The sequence below is a fragment of the Rhynchophorus ferrugineus genome, unplaced genomic scaffold (assembly GCF_030347505.1).
Source record: "Rhynchophorus ferrugineus isolate W39M unplaced genomic scaffold, kcgeb_rfMv2 rfM1, whole genome shotgun sequence".
Lineage (NCBI taxonomy): Eukaryota > Metazoa > Arthropoda > Insecta > Coleoptera > Curculionidae > Rhynchophorus > Rhynchophorus ferrugineus.
In genome coordinates, this window is record NW_027472580.1 from 31771035 (window position 1) to 31789771 (window position 18737).

The following is an 18737-nucleotide window of genomic DNA, read 5'->3' on the forward strand; positions in this document are numbered from 1 at the left end:
AAGAATTGTGTCTTAAATTGACGTTCATTTCATAGTTACAATAGTTCATAAGCGTACACCATAAAATGGTAAAAAGGAAACAGATTCCTCATGAACAGCGGAGCTAAGCGCCAAATTGCAGAATATGTCGAAGGTAATTAAACTCGGAAGATACCTGGACGTCCCAAATCTATAACAAAGCGAGAAAGTTTATGGCAATGTTATAGAAACGAAATCGACTTTTTTAAATGTAACAGGAAAAAATCTCGTTCCAATCTAATTCTAATCTAGAAAAATAAGTTCACCTACAACTGTAATTCCACCAACAATGAGTAGCAGCAAAAAAAAAACGATATCAGCTAGTCATTTTAAGAGAAATAGACTGGGGTGGGCTAAAACACAAAAAATGAACGGAAAAAAAATAGAAAAAATGTCCTTTGGACGCATGGGTCCAAATTTCATATTTTTGGATTTAACAGACTCGTTTTTGTCCGCCAATCAAACGACGAACATACTTCAGAAGCACTGTGCACTATTAAGCATGATGGATATGTAGTGCTCTTAAAGACTATGAAAATTATTGGTAATATACTAAATTTATAGACCAGAAAGAAGTGATATTTTGTGTGTTTATTTTTTTCAAACCTGAGAATAACAACTATTTGAGTGTAACATAGATGCCAGCGAGATTATTTACAGGAGATTTAATACATTTTTGCCTAATTTAGAGCAGGAGCTTTTTTAAGGTTAATATATTTCATTATCATTTGTTTTACTTCCATTAATAAATATTAGTAAATATGTAATTTGTTGGACATTATTTGTTTATCAATTTTTGTTATATTTTGGAGTTTCCTTTTTGCCAACTAGGGTTTATCTGGACTGGACCTATTGCTTAACGTGGGCTTCAAACCAGGGTCCTCGGCAATAAGCCTAGCGACTGGCGAGTGACCAACTTAGAGATTATCCCAGTCTGGTTACTGACGTGATTGGGATGATTTTGCTTGCTGGATTTATCATGCAATTGCAATTATAAACAATTACAAACATACATTTATAACCAGTAGGATTCGAACCCGCGACTACTGTAACAGTTCAGGACTGTTCTAGTGTCCGCTGATATCTATAATATTTATACATTAGATGCAATACTCAATTTTAAAAGGTTTATTGCTATAGTAAAACCATACATTTTTACATTAAAATTGTTTAATTCAGATGAATAAAGTAATTTATGAAAGTATTTTATTAAAAAAAAGGAAAGAAAGTGGACATAATAATAGGTACATGTCAACTTTAATAATCTATATCAAAAAATAAAAATTGCCGGCTCGGTGACGCAGTGGTAAAGGCGATAGGACGGTCCTCTTACTGTTGCCATAGCGGCGGGTTCGAAACCTGCTGGGGCATGGTCGTAAATTTATGTTTGTGATTGTTTAAAATTTGTGTTTGTTCTAGACAAGAGTGTAAAATCTGACAAGGAAAATGATCCCAGTCACGCCAGTAACCAGGCTAAGTTGGTCACTCGCCAGTCGGCAGGCTTAATGCTGAGGACCGTGGTTGGGAGCCGACGTTAAACTGTAGGTCCAGTTCAGATAAACTCATAGTTGGTAAAAGGATCGTATCGTAAAATATATTTAAAAAAAAAATAATAAAGAAAATTAAAATTTACGTGTGTAAAAATGTAAATGGTTAATCTTTGCTACTACCATATTTTATTAACATAGGTAATATATTCCCATAATATTTATTCTAATTTTACCCTTAATAATTGATAACTAAATATTCATACTTAAATTAAAAACGAAAATTCATCCTAAAAGGAGTTAAAAGAATTTCGATCATTTTTCATCATTTAATGTAGTCAATAATCATATTTTGATTGATGTATTTTGATAGCTTCAAATCTGGGCAACATTTAAGGAAAAATGTATTCAATGTTTGTTGTTAACTTCTGTTGTACTTAATATATTTAACTAAGGTTTGATTAAGATTTTAAATTAATAAATCATAACATATCGTTTTTTTTTAATTGTCTTTTTGTTGCCAAACATTTCAACGGTAGTGTCCCTATCACTTCTATATCAGCATAAGCATCTCATATTTCTTATAGTTTATATGTCAGTTCTATATAAGGATTTTCATGTAATTATTACTGCTACCTCAAAGTACACCATACTACTAAAAACTTTTCAAATTAATGCTTACTTTTTTTTTAATCTTAACCATATTTTGTATTTATGAGTATTTTTCCTTTTGTTTGCTTATTTGATGCAGCCAACTTAATTGGAGTTACAAACCCAAATTCCCCATATCTACATCCTTACAATATTTAAAATATTTTAAGTACTGATTTTAAACGCACGTATTACCTATGTTGTGTTTCCAGTGTAATGTTTCCAAACCAATACTGTTTTCCATCGCCAACTTATGGTTTTCTAGGAACCATTGAAATTAGAAGTTATTTAATTTTGTAGAATAATTTCTTACAAGCCAACATGTACATTAAATTTAAAATGAACAACTGAAATTCTATATCCTATATGAATATATATTTTAAATTGTTCTCATATTCACATACACCTAATATTACTAATCATCTAGCTAATTAATGTAAAACTATTCATAACAGAGTTGTTATAAATTGTGTTTAACGTCTACATTTTAAAACGTATTATTTAAAACATAATTTTGGTCTAACTATAACTTATCGCACACCATTAGCGTCACATCGTCTCCCAAATAAGTTATACCAGATCAAGAAAATGCACTTTTATAAAATGAAAATGCAGGGAAGCAGCCTTGGTCACGGTGTCAGACATACATCAGTGAACGTCAAGGTTTCCAGTGGTCTTTAAATCAGTTTCAGATTAAACGTAGTCGGAATAGACGCGCGTCGTTTAGAGCAGGTGAAAAAGAAACGACGAAAAAAACATGAGCGAATCGGATATACAGGAATACTACGATTTTATACTGCCGCTGGTGCTCGACGCGGGAAAGGTAAGAAACGTTTTAATTACTAACTAATCTACATACAATTTCGTAAACATATTATTAATATAGTTTGGTAACGCACTGGTTAAACAACATTTAAAAACATTTCGTAATTATTGAATCACGACTATCACATATTAAGTAATCGGTTAAAAATATTCGGTATTGGCGAGTCTTTTATTATAGCGCAAACTTTAAACAGATGCTACACGGGAATACCATTTTAACTTTACACAATAATGCGGTTTATTTATGTGATTATTAGCTTTAGTACGAGTTATGTTATCAAACATTTAGGAATAAATAAACACAACTGTGCTTGTGTAAAATATGCAAAAAGTTCTGATGAAAATGAATGAAAGGACAAATATTACTGTACATTATTTTAAAATTTTATTTTAAATTATTTCGCCATTGTACTAGTCGTTGCCAACTAATTTACAATTTTTACAATAAATGTAATATATATAATGTATAAATAAAAAAGAACTTAAATCTAAGGGGATATCCAGGAGGATCCATTGGCCCTATCTTAATTTCTGGGGTGTCTTTTGTGTCGGTGTCCTGTTCTGGTGTTATCCAAGAATTGTATTACTTCCATATTGTTATGAGTAAGAGTCGGTATCTGAAAGTCTCGTTGTAAGTAATCAATCCTTTAGTATCTCGGTGTGCCTACAATACTTCTCAGCACTTTCTGCTGGAAAACTTGTATTGTATTTCTATTAATTTGAGCAAAACATCCCCATAATTGTATATCATATGTCCTTATAGGTTTCACACTAGCTTGTATAATAGCAATGTATTATGTACAGATAATTGTGATTTTCTTCCAATTAACCAACACATTTTCCTATATTTTTAGCAATATTATTTCCAGATCCAAGATTTCGGATCTAAACTTAATTAGCATTTGAGTGAAGCACCTAATTATTTTAGTTCAAAGGGTTTTTGTTTCTTCAATCTACTGGAAGTTCACTGTTGTCTAGCAGTTATAGTGCTCTGATGGTTTTTTCTAGCGAAAAAACGCAAAAATTTGAGTGTTTGTGCAAAACATTCGCCTAAAGAACCTTTGTTTTTATATTAGTGTAACGTTCCTTCTCATACATGTCATTTTTGCCATTTTCATAGCGAATTCAATTGATATCATTCCACAAAAGTGTTACTTATCTTCTGTTAACTTTCATCTGCTATATTTACTAGATCATTTACTACTATTTAGTTTTTTCGAAATCATTATTTTGAGTCAATCAATGTGGTTAATAGTAAATAGAAAATGATTTTAAACATAATTCCACAAAAAGTTACATTGAATCCAACTTGAATTTTTTAACACAGCAGTTCATTTAATTTTAAGTAAGTTAAATTTTACTTTTGCAATGTTTTCTCCAGTTTCTGACGAGTCGCTATCGATGTATGTGGCCTGGCGTTGATGGAACACCATTCGCCTAATGGGGAAAGTTGCCTGTAGCTGCACAATTGTTACCTTCAGAGGGTCGAAATGTTCACAGTACAGGTTCAAATTAAGAATTTGGTTATAGGGCAGCAATTCACAGTATATGATTGCTTGCTAATCTCATTAAAAGCACAGCACAACCTTTCTTCGACCATGCCGGTTTTTACTTGACGTTGTCGTGGTCTACTACTTTTCATCACCAGTCACCATTCGTTGAAATTCATTCAGAAACTCGACACATGAGGTTTTTTGGTTTAATTTTTGTGACATATATTTCCAAACTTTTCCTTGTTTGGCTCGTAGACAAAATAAATACTGCTTATATCGCCATTTTCGGCAATCGGTCTACCAGAATGTGACGCGACGGAAAAGACGAAACCAAAATAGTGTATGATTAACTGGCTTGCCTGTTCACCTTCATCGAAGAAAAACTGTAACATATAGGGTATTTTTTCTTTACTGGTTTCCATATTTGAAGTGAGTTTAAACGAAATCGAGTTAGAGCGCGAAGTGTAATTAATTAGTCATCCGTTGGAAAAATAATGGGTTTCTTTTTACTAGACTTAATCTAATATATTATTTTCAGTTAAGAAACCTAGCGGGTACACTAAAAATTAAGCAATTTGCTTTTAAATGCAAGCTTTTATTGAAATATATGAGATTTTCAACCAAGAAGAATTTTTTGTGGGAATATTTTCTGTTAATTGATTAATGTGGTTGATCGTCAATTTTTCTGCTTAAACTTGGCAATATCAAAGAAATTATAACCTTTGTAGTTGAAGCTCTTTGTATCTATCAATTATGTTCTAACGACAAAAGATTATCCTATAATAACTCTTGGTAGTAATCAACATTTGACCATTATGAAATATCTAGTAATAGAACCTAAAACGTTAAATTACCCAATTCCAAAAATTCAACGTTTTAATTTAAAGTCGCATTCGAAAATATCAAAGCTATTAAAATCAAACTTTTTAAACAATTGTTGCCGAAAGTTCTTTTCTTATGTGTCCTCAAATATGCTAGTTGCTGGCTACCAAAGCTGTATGCATTAGGATCGAATATTATTTTAATACTGTGGATGAAAAATGTTGATTTAGCAAATACGTATGTAGTTGTAAGCTGTATAAAAACCATTGCGAGGATAATAAAAATGCTGTATTAAAATCTGCTTATAAGGCATTAGGTTAACCAAAATCTAGTCTGAAAATCCGCAAGCCGAGATATCTAATAAAAAATCTCGTTTTACTGTAAAAGGAAATAGAATGATTATATATTTTTTAACATAGCTTCCAACTACTAATCTGTACTATCTAACGTCAATAATATGTTAAATAACAATTGTTTACTGTAAAGTATCATGAACATATATAGTAATAATAAATAGCAATTAACCTTAAAAAGAAAAATTGTAGTAATGCTACTCGCACGAATAATAATACGTATTATCTTTAAAAAAGATTGTATGTATGTGTATAACAAACATTTATTTTGTCTAAACTATCTCCGATTCAAATAATGTGAGATGATTAGTATGACAGACGACATTGTATGAGGCAATGAACAAATCTAGTTAATACCTAACCAAGGTTATTTATAATGAAAATACATCGTCATTAAATACAATTTTGGTTTATACTAAATTAGTGAGCAGCTATAGTGTGGATCACTTGGAAATGTACTGATGATCTAAATTCATTATGTATAGGGTATTCAAGTAAGTTTTGGAGGCGTTCTTCTAACTTGAAATGAATGGTAAAATGAATTAATTATTTTTGCATGAAAATGGTGGTTTTATTTAACCAGCAAAATAGTTCGACATGGATGAGGTGGTTCAATGTTCAATTACTTGATGTTTAGGTCTGGATTATAAGGTGGCTGAGCTTCCTGGGGTTTTGGTGAGTCGTTAAAGTTAATGACATTATCTTGGTGAGACAAATTCTTGTCCTAATAGCCAAAGTTGGAAAACCCTTCTTGGTCGCCAATCCGGGCTGGTCTATTTGTACTGTTTGTGCTGGCTCACCGTGCTTCTACAACGGCCGTGTTTGTTTGATATTGCTGTAAGTGATCCCCTTTTCGTCACCGGCGACATACGCTAGTCACCCATTCAGAAAAGGGTTAATTTTTTTTAAATTCAATTAAGGGTATTATATTCGTTATGGAAAATGGCTATTCGCAGATGGAATTTCAGTCCATGATTTTTTTTGGATTAATACGTGTGATAGCCATAAAGCCACCTTATTTTTGTATCCAGTCTTTCGAACATGACATTTTTTCAATACTTAGCTTTCGTGCAATAGATATAACACTTATATGATGGAAGAACCGGTTATATCCAATTGACCTTCCAGAGCGTGGTGTATCTTTGACATCAAAATTACTGGAATGAAATCGACGAAACTAAAACTAACGAACCTGAATGCCGTTACAATACCAAAACCATTAAAACTATTGACATTTTCAGCCGTCTGGCTTACGTTATCACCTTAATCGAAGACAAATTGTAAAATATAGCGAATATTCGCTTTGCTGGCATTCATAATCATAAACTGTCAAATAAGATTTTCTTAATACAAAATATTAGATTTCTAATGCCATCTACTGTAAATCTGCCAAACTTTTACAGGGATAGATTATAAATAAAACTGAGCATAGAGTAAAACAACTGAAGGTAAAGTAAACTTTATAAAATTGGTTAAGTATAGATAAAATAGTAAAAGAAACGAACAAAAAGAGTGTATATATAACAGAAACAGCAATCTGGAAAATAAAAAAAAATTGAAGACGAGGATTTGAAGCATGTTCCATGTAAAACGCAAGAAGAATATGCAAAGTTGTTCGGAACAACACGAAAAACCATTTACAATCGCTTAAAGAATATGGGAATGATCCAAAAGTTTTGCTATTTTGTGGCGTATGAATTGAAGCTAAGATATTTTGACATTCCGTCATATATCAAATCCGTCATTTCAGAAATAAATTGCTTGAAATATGGGGAAAAGAAGCGGCTATCGAAAAACAATTATTTGAATAATTAACCAATTTTCTATAATAAAGCTCAAATTTAACAAAATCCTCTAAAACTAATTTATAGGTTTAATAGTTAACACAATAATAAAACATACGAACATACAGCAGATAAATAACAATAATTAACGATTGGAGGTAAAATAAATTAGTTAAATAAGGAACTGTGTCCTTATTATTGTCCACAGTGGCTACAAAGTATTATAGTCTCCCTAGATATCATGTACGTATTAGGATAGTATTTACTAGATGATAGATGGTAGTAAAGTCTTGATGGTTCTCGGTCATAATTTTAAATGGATATATAATATGTGGAAGGTATAGAGATGTTCTATCGTTTGATCTAGACTCTTTAGCCCTTTTTACAGCGTTTTTATTCCTACTGATCCACATATAACTGAGTGCTCAGCAGATTAAAATCCTCCTGTAGAATAGATTATAACAATCGTTATAGCAATCGCCCATAATGATTTAGTTCAGTTTGAATTTCCAATTCTTCATCTTCATATACTTTGAAACACTCCTGACAACTTTTTTCCCTATATCCACAGATATTTTCAAATTAAAGTTGAATTAAAGGTGAATGACGCTCAATAATTCTGCTCAAAACTACTCGAAGCGAAGAAAATAGAAGAATGCGATATTTTAAATCAATTTTACATTAATAGCTGGCGTTTTTTTGCTGAACGGAATACACTTATTTGTACACCGAATATAACGTGTCTAGGATTTAAGAAATGTAAAATAATATTAATTATTATTACCCCAATTAGCCCTGCCTTTTTTCTCTCTTTTTCGCATAAATAAAGAAACATAATTCTTCAGACATATTCTTGAAGGCTAACCATGCTATATGATACTATAACTTTTAATAGTTTCGTATACCATATGTATAATTGTACCAGATATGTAATTGATAAAACAAAATTTTAAAAAATCATTAAGTAGTATGTAGAAAAAAAAAGTCTTTGGTATTAGAGAAAAATTGATTTTTGGTTATCTTTGCCAACATTGCTTGTTCAGACCATGAGGACAATAGTTAAAAACCAAGCCAAAGGAAAGAAATACATTTTCGATTTATTAATGATAAGTAATTTCGGTATAATATGGGACTTCGAAATAACGAATCCATTTCCTAAGGAATTTAACGGCTTGATTAAAATATTTCGTGACAGCCAGTTGATCAATTTGATGCTTATTTGATAAAAAATCACAAATTTTAAGGTACTGTTGAATGAAAAGCAATATTTTTAATGTTTTTTTACCATTTATCAATCCATGAAACCCAAAATGTGGTTGTCCCTTTAGTCCCAATAACTCATGACAAATACGATATGATATCTATAAATATATTTAAAAAAATGTGGATGATGGAAATTTACTTTAACAAAATATAATATAAAACATGTGGACCCCTTTGTCACCTACCTAATATATAAATAACTATACTGAAAAACTATCAATTTTAGTGTGTTACAGTTGCATCTAACATATTTATAACAAATATTTAAATTATATTAGAAAAACTTGCTAGAAATTGGTAGAATACCTTAAATAACATATTGCAAAACCATAACATTACCACCATAATAATATACTAAAATTTAGATATTTACACTGGCAATATAACCTTATATAATGCTGTGACCAAATAAGTCAAGTCAAATTAAAGAAAAAAATCGGGTTATTTATTTATTTAAATTTTCTTTGCTCATTTAAATTATTTTCTCTCTCAATTGTTGAATGTTGGACGACCTTTAAGATTTTGAATCTTTTTGCCCCATACGCACTCTCAACTACTGAAATCCTACTTCACACGGGTGACGAATACACTGACCTACATCTTTCTAGGTCAACTGTTATATCTATTGTATTCAGCTGACCTACCGACCTCAAGAAATACAACTGTTGCAGAATATGCTGACAATACAGTGGATTTATCATCACACAAGGATAAAATATCAGCCACAAGACACCTCCAACTTCATCTTAACAAAGTCGAATTGTGGTTGAAAACATGGCATATCAAAGCAAATGAGACAAAATCAACAACAACCTTTTGTAGAAGAACTTATCCCTCAGTAAAAATGAATAACTATCCCGCAAGCAGGCAACATTAAATATCTGAGAATGCATTTTGATCGACGTTTAACATGGAAAAACATATAATCACAAAACGCAAATATCTTGGGTTTAATATAAATCAAATGTATTGGCTGATACGGCGTAAATTTAAATTATCCTTAGATAACAAGGTTTTGCTGTATATGTCAATACTTAGGCCCATTTGGACTTATGGTATTGAACTGTGGGCAATATGCTAGCAAACCCAACATAGCTATCCTTCAGAGGTTCCAGAATAAAGCATTGCGGCGAGTCATCGTCGATGCCCCATATCACGTCTCCAACAAACTCAGATTCAGCGTGATATCCCCTGAGAACCCATGAGTGTGATTCGAAGTATTAGTGCAAAGTACTCTGAAAGACTGTTAGTGCATCCCAATGCACTCGCCAAACAGTTAAATGTGCGCGATGACAATGAAGTGTGTACATAGAATAATTTCTAGAATAAGTTAGGAATAGAATAAGATTTAGTTTGTATAGCAGATCACTTACTGAAGCGCTCTTCTACATGTCAGTATAGTTATATTGTATAACAGTAAATCATATAATGATACTTATTGCCTACGGGCAGAAGTTCTAAGAGATTAATAAAAAAATAAGATTTTGAATCTCTTCAATCGATTCAAAACGATGTCATCGAAGCTGAATTTTGAGTTTAGTGAAGAGCGACAAGTCTGATCGAGATAAAAAGTAATGTTCTGTGAGAAATTTTGTTAAAAACCCATAATTCTGGCTTTTTAAAACATCTAGCTCCAGATAAAATGACGCCCGATACTGAAATTATATTTTTTGAAGACATTTTGGCTCGGCAAAAAGCATTTGTAATGATCAACACGATTTTTATGTCCTCTTTGTAATTGGACATACACCCGATAGATACTAAAGCAAGCAGTTTAATATTTGTATGGTCTGTGACATCAAAACGTCGTAATGTTGCCGCATCAACTGTAAAGTTTAATTTAGTTTGGCTTTGACATACAACAAAATTCTAATCTAAATAAAATAATTGAGCAAAAATGTTATCGAATATAATTTATTTTAACATTATAGTACATCTAAAAACTATAATTAATTAAATAGGCACAATAGCTAATAGGTTATAACCTATTATCGCTATTGCTTTCAAGAATTTTGCATACGTCTGACAACCGGACGACTTTGACAGGATCATTCTTTTACGTGTTCGAACTAATCAGGCAGTATTGTGTCTAATTGTATTTATTTTTAACCAGAATAAAATGAGAAGGAAAATATTGTTTGATACTGAAACGAATTTACAAATTGCGACAGGCAATACATAAAACATCTTGATGAGATATGTACAAAATAACTTTGGATAGACGATAGAAACACTGTTATATAGGTTTTTTACTTTAAGTTTGCAAAACATTACTTTACAGATCTTAAATGAGGATTAGCCTACGATCTATTTCCAGATTATATTTTGACCATGACGGGAATATTGCGGTAAAAATGTACTATAATGATGTTATTTTGTTGATTTGAATGAAATGCTGTAGTAATTCCATTAAATTAAAATGTATTAATTTAAATGGTATTTAATGAGCGATAACATTAACAATGACTGTATCGTAGCCCTTCGAATTCTTCCTCAGAGGTCCGTGCTGAAAGGGTTTCGCTTATATTAGAATAGGATTGGATCAGCGATATTGTTAGTACAATCATTTCGCCATTTATTTCAGTTAAAATAAAATAATTTTGAAGTAAATTAAAAGTTTTAACACTGCACGTGTCATAATTGGCGCATAGGGTGGCGCTGTAGGGTTGCGGGAAGATTATAAAGCTGTCTCCTTTTGAAATACTTAATAGATACACAAGCAATAATATTAAAATAAATGTATTAGAGGAAAAAACTCGACAGATTAATTTCTATAAAAAAAACCTAACCACAGATTTCCGTTGAAATTATCGTAGCGACATCACAACAAAAATTCGAACTTGAAAATAGTTCATTATTTCGATTGTGTGCAAAACTAGAATATCTCTTGCCAAAAAGGTTTAAAAGCAAATAAATGGAAGTACTACTTCATAATTATGTCATGGGATAGTTGTAGAGTATGTAGAGATATTTCATTCTGAACGTATCACTCAACAACATTGAAACGTTAATAAAAAATTGCGAACAATTGAAAATCGAAGAAAATGGATCCGGAGAGTTTGCGCTGAGTTAACTACGATTTTTTCATCGTATCGAGATTAGCTATGAAAACTATATATAATAAAAGTAAAAAAGTCTGTGAAAACCATGACATTAAAATATTGTGAGGTAAATACTATTTTATGTCAACGCAGTTAATAAAGGCAACCATTAATTTTTGGAAAGAAATATCAATAAATATTATATAGTTTATTGTATAACTTTCTATCGTCAATATAAATAGAAAATGCTTATTTTTTCTAGACAAGAATATATTTGATATTTTTTAAAACTTTTTATTACAGATCATTTTACAAGCCAAAGACATCAAAGGTGAACTGAAAAATGGGTTAGATTGTGATTTCGTCACTATATTCGACACCAAAATTGAAAATATCCTCAACAAACAAATTGCAGATAAATATCCCAATCACAAGTAATAATGTATTTCGATATGTACCGCATAACATGATATGATCGTTATTATTTCATAGATTTATTGGAGAAGAGGAATCTTCGGGTAAAGAATACACCTTGACCGATGACCCTACTTGGATAATAGATCCCATCGATGGAACCGAAAACTTCATGAGACAAATGAGGCTCTCCTGCATATCCGTAGCAATGACTATAAATAAAGAACAAGTATTCGGGATTGCTTACAATCCTAATATGGACGAATTATTTACAGCCATTAAAGGTAAAGGGGCTTACTTGAACAGAGAACGGATATATACGACAAATCAGAAAGGTAAGCTATTTGTGGTTTGCATACGTGTTGGAACTAGCTCGTTTTTTATTATAAATAGCTAATTAAAATTAATTTATTAAAAGAAGCATTATCAGAGAAGCCCGCGTATGAAGAAATGCATTTCATGCATTCCGTGAATGGGCCCAAATTCTACTGCGATATATCATGTGACATTTATATTATATTGACTGACACTTTAATGTGTTCAAATATCCGAGGTAGTTGTATATATTTTCATCAGCGATATCAATTGATGAAAATGTGAAGTATCAATACAAACAAGTGTTAAAAAGTCGAACCTAGCTGTTAGATTAGATGGTTTAAACATTTCTCTTCATAAAATAACGGTTATCCATTTAGTATCATTGGAATCATGGAAGCTTCAATTTGAAGTCTTGATCATTCATTCATTTTTAAGCCTTAAAAACCGGAAAGTACTGAAAGTACCGAAAAGTCATTACCGGTTTTCCTAAAATATGTCGCTGGACTCTAACTTCAAATATATGTGGGGCGTGGTTTCGAAAATTCAAAAGTGGTGATTTCGATGTGCAAGACAAAGAACGTTCTGTTAGACCGAAAAAATGTAAATATGCGAAAGTGTAAGAGTTATGGGATGAAAACCCAACCCAAACTAAAAAACAATTGGCAGAAGTGTTAAATGAGGCCTAAGAAACGAATAGCGACCGATTACGAGCAATGAGGGAAATCCAAAAGATGAGAAGATGGTAATGAGTTTTCGGCACACCCGGTATTTATGTTGTTTATGATTTGAATAAATTTGCTGTCGAAGACCATCAAACAATTTTAGAAACTTAAGGTGACGTTGTTTTGATACATCCTAATTCTCAATTTTAATTTTGAGATTAACGACAAAGAACGGCCTAGAAAGCCAAAAAAGTTGAAAATGATTAATTGTAACACTTACTGGACGAAAAACCTAGCTCAAACTTTCAAACAGCTTAGCTGATCAGCGATTCAAAATCACGAAATATCCAAAAGCAGGGAGGAGAGGATAAGAGGATAGATGAGAAAATCGTAGATCAAATACATATTTTGCGGCTTGTCAAGAATTGAAAAAAATTGGCTGGGAAGTCTTGATGGATCCCTTTTATAGCCCGGACCTTGCTCCGTTGGTCTACCATTTATTCCAATTCCTGTAAAACTCAGGTTCAGTTTTTCGAGCAGAAATCTCAGAAGTTTTATAATCACAGAATTATAGCTTTATCAGGCAAAATGCCATCGATCAAAATGGCACATATATAATTTATTAGTATTTCAATTTATTTCGAATTTATTCATGTAGAATAAAGTCGCGCTGAAAAACATAAACAAAACTGATATGACTTTTTCACCAATCCATTAAAGTAAATGTTCATAAGTAAAAATACCAATATCAAGTAGGAAGAATGTATTTATAAAAATTCAATTTTAACAACGATTTTTTTAATAATGACCATCTAGTAAGTATGAAGAAATTTTAAAATAGTTTGAAAATGTTTTTGACACGTATACACGACTATTATTACTCGAATGATATCATAAAAATAATTCTAATATTAGTACTTACGTTCATAGTTAACGAGGAATGACAATATAGCAATTAAAAATAAACATTTAACTTGAACGCTTATTATAATATTGTGATATTTTTGTATTTTGCATTTTGCTTTTTATTTTTACAACTGATTCAAAAGAAATTAAATTACTAGAAGAAAGTACCGAGGTAATAAATCGTATTTTAATTTAAGGGAATATTCTTAGCCAGAAGTTTTGAAAGTACACTATAATATTTCTTGCAAATGATACAAGTACATAAGATGACATTTCAGCACAGTAAAATGTTAATAGTTGATATGCATCCTTAATTATTAAGCCATTATACAAAATGATGTGACCAGTATTTAAAAAAATGTAATGAAAAATCTAGTAATCTACTTGACATTAAATAAAATTGATTATTAACTGACTGATTGATTGGAAAATGATTTGAGCAACTTACTTAAAATCTAATAATTTGAAACTAGAAAGACCTATAAATTTAATTCAATTAAATTCGTAGGAAAATATGATAAAGTAGTAGAAGACATCAGCAAAGTAAAATAACGTTTAAGTAAATCAGATTAAAAATGTACGAGATAGAAATACATTACAAATATTAATATAGTATTAATTATACAGCCACAACTCTAAAATAACAATTAGAACCAATATGTTGCTGTTGGTGCCGCACTACTTCGAATATTATATACCAAATCTCCCAAAATGCCTTTCTATTCTTGTTTATTGTCTGGCCAGATCTCTACCCATTAATGTGGTGAATATAGCGGGACATGGACATATTACATACATTTTCATGGACCCTACAATCAGTTGAATTTTACTATATTAAAAATTAATTCTACCTCTCTGTATCACGATCACTACTCCCCTAATATTTGGCTCAAATTCGTCCATTCCAATTGAAACCATATATCGTTCAAACACCTGATATTCCGTTGTTTTAATTAAGTGTACAACTATTATTATTATTATTCTGGAAGGACTTAACTGGATTTAAATGATATGTATGAAAAAAATAAAAGCGAAAATAAGTCTAGAAAAAATCGTCTAAAGAGCAATGATCCCTTATTATCTATTCTAGAAAGACACAGACAACTATTAACACAGGAACGTATCTTAAAATTTTGCAAAAGCACGAAGAAGAGATATTAATTAATTCACTATAGTACAAGAGCATGATGTCGCGAGGAGATGAAAAAAGTTTAAAGGATCTTCCAATTAATATAATATTATTGACATTTTTCAGATTACACAAAATCATTATTTAACTATGAGTTATCTATTGGCCGAATGAGTACTTACTTCTATAACTTATATATGTTCAGATTAAAGCATCTATTGCCGAAGGTGATGGGGTAAGTATCATCAGAAAAATATACTATATAAATCATACAACTATTTTTTACTTCAGTTGCTAATGTAACTATCACCTAATTATTTCTCATATAGCAAATATTACTTGCAGGGTACGTTGTTTTGGATGTGCAGTACTTGGGCTATGTTACGTCGCTTGTGGAAGATTTGACGCTTACCAATGTGACGGATTATTTCCGTGGGACGCTGCAGCTGGTACCTTAATAGTAAGAGAAGCTGGAGGTTTTGTGATCGATTCATCTGGCAAAGATTTCGACTTAATGAATCCGAACTTCCTCGCCACATCTTCCAAGGAGTTAGCGGAACAATATTTGCAGATCGAAAGAGAAGCCGACGAGGAAATGAAAAAAACATTGGAGAGAAAATCTAATTTTGTACCTTAGTTTCGCATATAAATATAAAAAAATTTAATTCGTCATAAAAATATACGCTTTAAAGTTAAACTATAATACAATTTTTATTATTAGAGTCAATAATATATTACAATATATTGACACCATGATTGATTGATTTATGTGCCAGAATATTTATAGAAAAAGATCTTTACTAATAAAATTACAGAGGTTCTTCACTCTTAAACACAAACATATTAAAAAAGACATAATCAAATACCACATCTTTTAACTAATAAAAGGTAATCCCATGAGATGAAAATTATTTTCAAAAAACGCTTTGAAAAACAGTCACGCCAGTCCATAATAATAAAATGAATTAAAATTCAACAAAAAATATAAAATTTTAACAAAGAATAAGAAACATTTTATTATCGAATGAAGTACATGAGCTTTTAAATCTAAAACTCAATTACTCTCAACTACAGTAGAACTTTTTAAAACTATTAAGATTCGTCCTATTATACTCAGCAAATGTAATGTTGGCAAAAATTATTTAAAACAAATACTTCTAAAACTGAAATTCTGAATGAAATTTCTATCATTCACCCAGTGATTGAAATTAGAAATGCTTAGTCATGGTCTGTACTATACCTACTTTACCTTTTTTAAATTCGATTCATACTAATCATGATGACTAATATTAATTGGGTAGCCATACTAAAAATCAATAAAACAATAGTGTAAAAATATCAGTTTAAATTTCATTTAAACACAGAATATTTAATCGCGATTTTTAAATAAAATATTATATATCGGTTGCTAATTGTAGATTGTACATTATAAATACATATGCTGATGGTTACTTTTTCATATTTTTTTTTAGATCAGGCATTTATTGCAAGAAATGTAATATAATTAAAATAATAGTGGTCAATGGTCGAAATTTTAATTAAACTGAAAATATTCTAAAATATTGAAGTACTCCCTTAATGTTACAAAAATAAAAATATAATTATAAAAGACAGGCTTGTATGCTGAAAATTGCCACCTCAAATATTGATGATGTTTCCAAATATATTTCTTATTTTTTAATTATTTAATTCTTAACATTTTTGATATAGCAATTAAGTTACAAATACCACACATCATATGAATATAACCAAAGTAATATGTTACATATAAAGATGCTCCAAACTTGTTATAGTATGCTCTGATACTGTAGAACTGCAAAGAAAACAAACTTAAACATTATTCAAAATGTTTAAAAAATGTTCTGCAGGAAATTATACATTTACTATAATATCAATATTTATATGAACATCTGATGGTATTATATGAAACTATGATGACATGTTAATTAAATTATCATTAACCTTGTATAAATAGTATTAAATGAAGATTTTCTAGATTATCATGATCATACCATTGTAAATAATTGCGCCACAATAATATATATATATATATATATATATATATATATATATATATATATATATATATATATATATGCACTTCCTCTTCATATAAACCTTATATACACTGCACATATTATTAGAGATTATTTTTAATAAACTGTTTAATACTTCAGGATATGATGAGCTAAAAATACTGCTAGTATGATTGTGTTTATACATTTTTTAGATTAATACCAGCATGGTATTTAGAGATATACAGGTATAATTCAATATATCACTGTTATCAATAATATTATTATCATATCAAAATTGCATAGCAAACTACTTACCTCTCGATGTTGACTATGAACAATCTGAGGTGGATATTGCCCATGACCTCCACTACTAGAAACTGGCACTGGCATACTTGGATGACTGGGATGACCTTGAGGGGGACCCATATGTCCAAGATGATGCGGAGGAGCCTGAGAATGTGGTGGCGGTATATTCCCGTGGGCTTGTGACACAGGGGGAGGTGCGCCAGGTGAATGTAATGGATGTGAAGATGGTGGCGGTCCCAATCCTAAAACCATGTTATAAAATATTGCAGCAATAAAATAGTATCGACAGTATTATACCTCCAATGTGATGAGTTTGGCTTTGCCCACTAGGATGGGTTTGATGATGAGATGGCGGAGGATGCCCTAAATGCTGAGGGCCTATCGGATGACCTGAAGAATGAGGCGGTAAACCGTGTGGAGGTAAATGGGATGGCGGTGGTGTTGGATGAGAACTTGAAGTCGAATGAGCTTGGCTTGGATGCCCTGGAGGACCGAGCATACCTGGATGAGGCTAAATGCATTTAAAAAATTAGCATTGGTATATCTATATATACGTTTTTTTTCATAAAGCTTTTTATGAAACAGTTGAGCTTAAAACAAATAAAAATTGAAATTATTAACTCAATATTACCTCACCTGTAAGTGCGGAGATCCATGGCTACTTTGACTAGTTGGCGGCAAATGAGGCTGATGTAATGACGGTCCCATTGGCGGCATGGAGTGAGGTGGCCCATTCAAATGTCCAGTAGAATGCGCCGCCATCGGTTGAGGCTGAAACGCACTGTGAGGAGACGGCGAAGGCGCCGGACTTTGAGATGGTGGCCCCATCGGACTGGGGGCTTGAGGCGGTGGCATAGGACTATTTTGAGGTGATGGACTAGCCATCATATGACAAGTCTAAAAGGTATAATAGTTTTAGTAGCTTTGGAAAAAAACATATATTACAAAATTTGCGTAAATTCTCAAATATCACCTTATATCAATTATCACTTTAAATATTAGTACCTATATATATATATATATATATATATATATATATATATATATATATATAAATTATATCCATATGTGACGTATTCATATGTTTTAAATTAAACCTCTTTTAATTAATTAATTTTCAATTCACTACCCTTATCAAATCCTCCCAATTGGCGGCATTCTTCATTTTATTTCAAATATGTTCCCATATTGAAGATTATTTTTACATTTTAAACAAGTTTAATACTTTCAGAATTAGCCAATAAAAA

General features: G+C 31.1%; 2 protein-coding genes across 6 annotated transcripts in view; one reads left to right on the forward strand and one right to left on the reverse strand.

Annotated features, from left to right (window-relative positions):
- The window catches only part of LOC143206692 (ATP-dependent helicase brm), an 84179-nt gene that overhangs the window by 63947 nt on the left and 1495 nt on the right, over nt 1–18737 (reverse strand). For all 5 annotated transcript variants that reach the window (XM_076419352.1, XM_076419353.1, XM_076419356.1 and 2 more), the window contains exons 2-4: nt 18127–18387; nt 17788–18001; nt 17500–17732 (exon numbers count right to left, since the gene is read on the reverse strand). In XM_076419352.1, coding sequence (XP_076275467.1) covers nt 17500–17732; nt 17788–18001; nt 18127–18378 — 699 coding nt within the window. In that variant the 5' untranslated portion in view covers nt 18379–18387. The remainder of the gene's footprint in view (nt 1–17499; nt 17733–17787; nt 18002–18126; nt 18388–18737) is intronic.
- Nucleotides 1342–15863, forward strand: LOC143206698 (inositol monophosphatase 1). The gene is made up of 5 exons (XM_076419366.1): nt 1342–2979; nt 12041–12171; nt 12230–12486; nt 15293–15401; nt 15512–15863. Exons 1-5 carry the CDS (start codon nt 2914–2916, stop codon nt 15801–15803), a joined length of 855 nt encoding a protein of 284 aa, XP_076275481.1. The 5' UTR covers nt 1342–2913; the 3' UTR covers nt 15804–15863.